Raw genomic sequence first — 1,875 nt, 5'->3', positions numbered from 1 at the left:
ATTGTTGTATTTCATTCTGTCGCCTTTTGGTCAATGATCATTTTGATGTGTTTGGAATGCTGGAGGTGCACTGGAATTTTGTAGATTTCAGCTTTGTTGGTACCATTTGCTCTTTCTTTATTCTTATGTATATATTACTGGGAAGATATTAGTGCGTTGCTAAGTGTACCACACTAATTCTCTAGAGTACTGATAAATTAATAATTGATCCGCACATGCTGGGTTAGCTGTTCCAATGTGCGAGAGGGATTCGCCAATCGCCGCACGTTTGATGTACATGACCTGGGAAAACCCTGGACGCCAATCCCCTCTTGTCTGTGGTGAAGATGGTTGAACCGGAGCAGATCAGTTGTTGCATATTTTTATACCACTCAATCCATATGTTTCATCATCTGTAGAACACCAGAGAAGGGATATGTTGTTGTGCATGAGGTATTAATAAAGTTTTCTTTGTTCTGGTGGATTTGGTGCGTTGGGTTGCTATGTATGATAAATATATTTTCCTTAGATTGCTCTTGTGTTTTTTTGTTATCTCTAAATTACATGCAAGACACAAGACTTAAGATAAGATTATCTTATCAACTGAGCCACACCTCTACCTTCAATATATGCATGCTTGCTGAAAATACATGCATTTTGCTATAAATTATGCAGGTACCGGCCGGCTCTTATGATCCTTGTAGCAAACGTTACGTACATGGGTACCTCAATCATGTGGCGGATCTAGAATTTGACCATCGTGGGGTCAACATTACAAAGGGTGGCAGTTTTTTTTGTCAAAACACATTGCAAAAAATTAATAAAGTACTGAATATGCATATGAATGCAGTAATAAAAAAATTCTGCAAATGTGGGTGTGTGGGGGGGGGGGCATGGCCCCCACCACCCCACCCCTATATCCGCCATTGTCAATCATCCTCGGGTGCAAGAGGCCATGCGTGCTAGACCAACAGAGTGGTCACACTGCACATAAGATTAATTGCTTGACTAGGACAGCAAACTGTGAAAGTAAAGCAAACCACCTTTGCAGCAAATAAACTCCCCTAACTGACGCTCGATCTACTACTTTTGCAGCAAACTGAAGTCGAATGATGGACCGACGTTGATGCTGCCAACCCTTAAGTGGTTGATGGAGCACAACCTCCCGGTGTGGCTGTACAGGTAACGCCGAACCCAACACTGAACCACAAGCAAGATCTGCCAGAGTGTGTAACAGCGGAAAGTTTTTCTTATTTCACCGGCGACTTTGACTCCGTATGCCCATTCACCGCCATGAGGTACACCCTACATGCCCTCGGACTTGATGTCACGGAGCCATGGCGCCCATGGACAGTAAACAACGAGGTAGACTGAGCGCTAACGTTGCAGTTGTCAGTGGAGATTATCACTTTGTGACAATGCTGCTCTGCTTTGTTGCAGGCTGGAGGGTACATTCAGGGGTACAATTGTGGGCTGGTGTTTGTGACCGTCAGGGGTGCGGGGCACATGGTTCCTGCCTACCAGCCCGAGCGAGCTCTGGTGTTGATCAGTGCCTTCCTCAATGAAACACTTTCACCGCGCTATGACATGTGAACCAATCAACTAGAAATTGCGTTCATGAAATGCTTAAGAACCACACACTGCGTGTCGTCAAGGATGCAGCCATGTAATCATGCATGTAATATGTCATTGCCTTTAATACTGATTACAAACTCTTAAACGTCAGGTCTCCAATAGGAGGCGGGCTACTACTAAATGTCGATTCTACTAAACGTTAGCTTCATAATAATTGTACTAATATTTGATAGAGCACAATGAGGAAAAGGAAATCTTGTCGAACTAGCTAGAAAATACGTTCAACTGTCTTTCCGAGGCCAAAATTATCGTCAAGCGTTC

The 1,875-nt window shown here is 43.6% G+C and overlaps 1 protein-coding gene across 1 annotated transcript; it reads left to right on the top strand.

Moving 5' to 3' along the window:
- The first annotated feature begins 1,129 nt into the window (after window positions 1-1,129).
- LOC123101380 (serine carboxypeptidase 1-like) lies at window positions 1,130-1,572 on the top strand. The gene is made up of 3 exons (XM_044522861.1): window positions 1,130-1,161; window positions 1,224-1,344; window positions 1,420-1,572. The coding sequence occupies exons 1-3, from the start codon at window positions 1,130-1,132 to the stop codon at window positions 1,570-1,572; spliced, it is 306 nt and encodes a 101-aa protein (XP_044378796.1).
- The last annotated feature ends 303 nt before the right edge of the window (window positions 1,573-1,875 follow it).

The sequence above is a fragment of the Triticum aestivum genome, chromosome 5A (genome assembly GCF_018294505.1).
Source record: "Triticum aestivum cultivar Chinese Spring chromosome 5A, IWGSC CS RefSeq v2.1, whole genome shotgun sequence".
Classification (NCBI taxonomy): Eukaryota; Viridiplantae; Streptophyta; class Magnoliopsida; order Poales; family Poaceae; genus Triticum; species Triticum aestivum.
Note: the sequence above shows the minus strand (reverse complement) of the source record. Positions and strands in the feature narration are given on the sequence as shown.

Excerpts from the sequence above, each read along its gene's own strand:
- LOC123101380 (XM_044522861.1), top strand. The coding sequence starts at position 1,130 with ATGGAGCACAACCTCCCGGTGTGGCTGTACAG. Across the intron at positions 1,162-1,223 it reads CTCCCGGTGTGGCTGTACAG|TTTTTCTTATTTCACCGGCG; the intron begins GTAACGCCGAAC and ends AACAGCGGAAAG. Across the intron at positions 1,345-1,419 it reads CATGGACAGTAAACAACGAG|GCTGGAGGGTACATTCAGGG; the intron begins GTAGACTGAGCG and ends GCTTTGTTGCAG.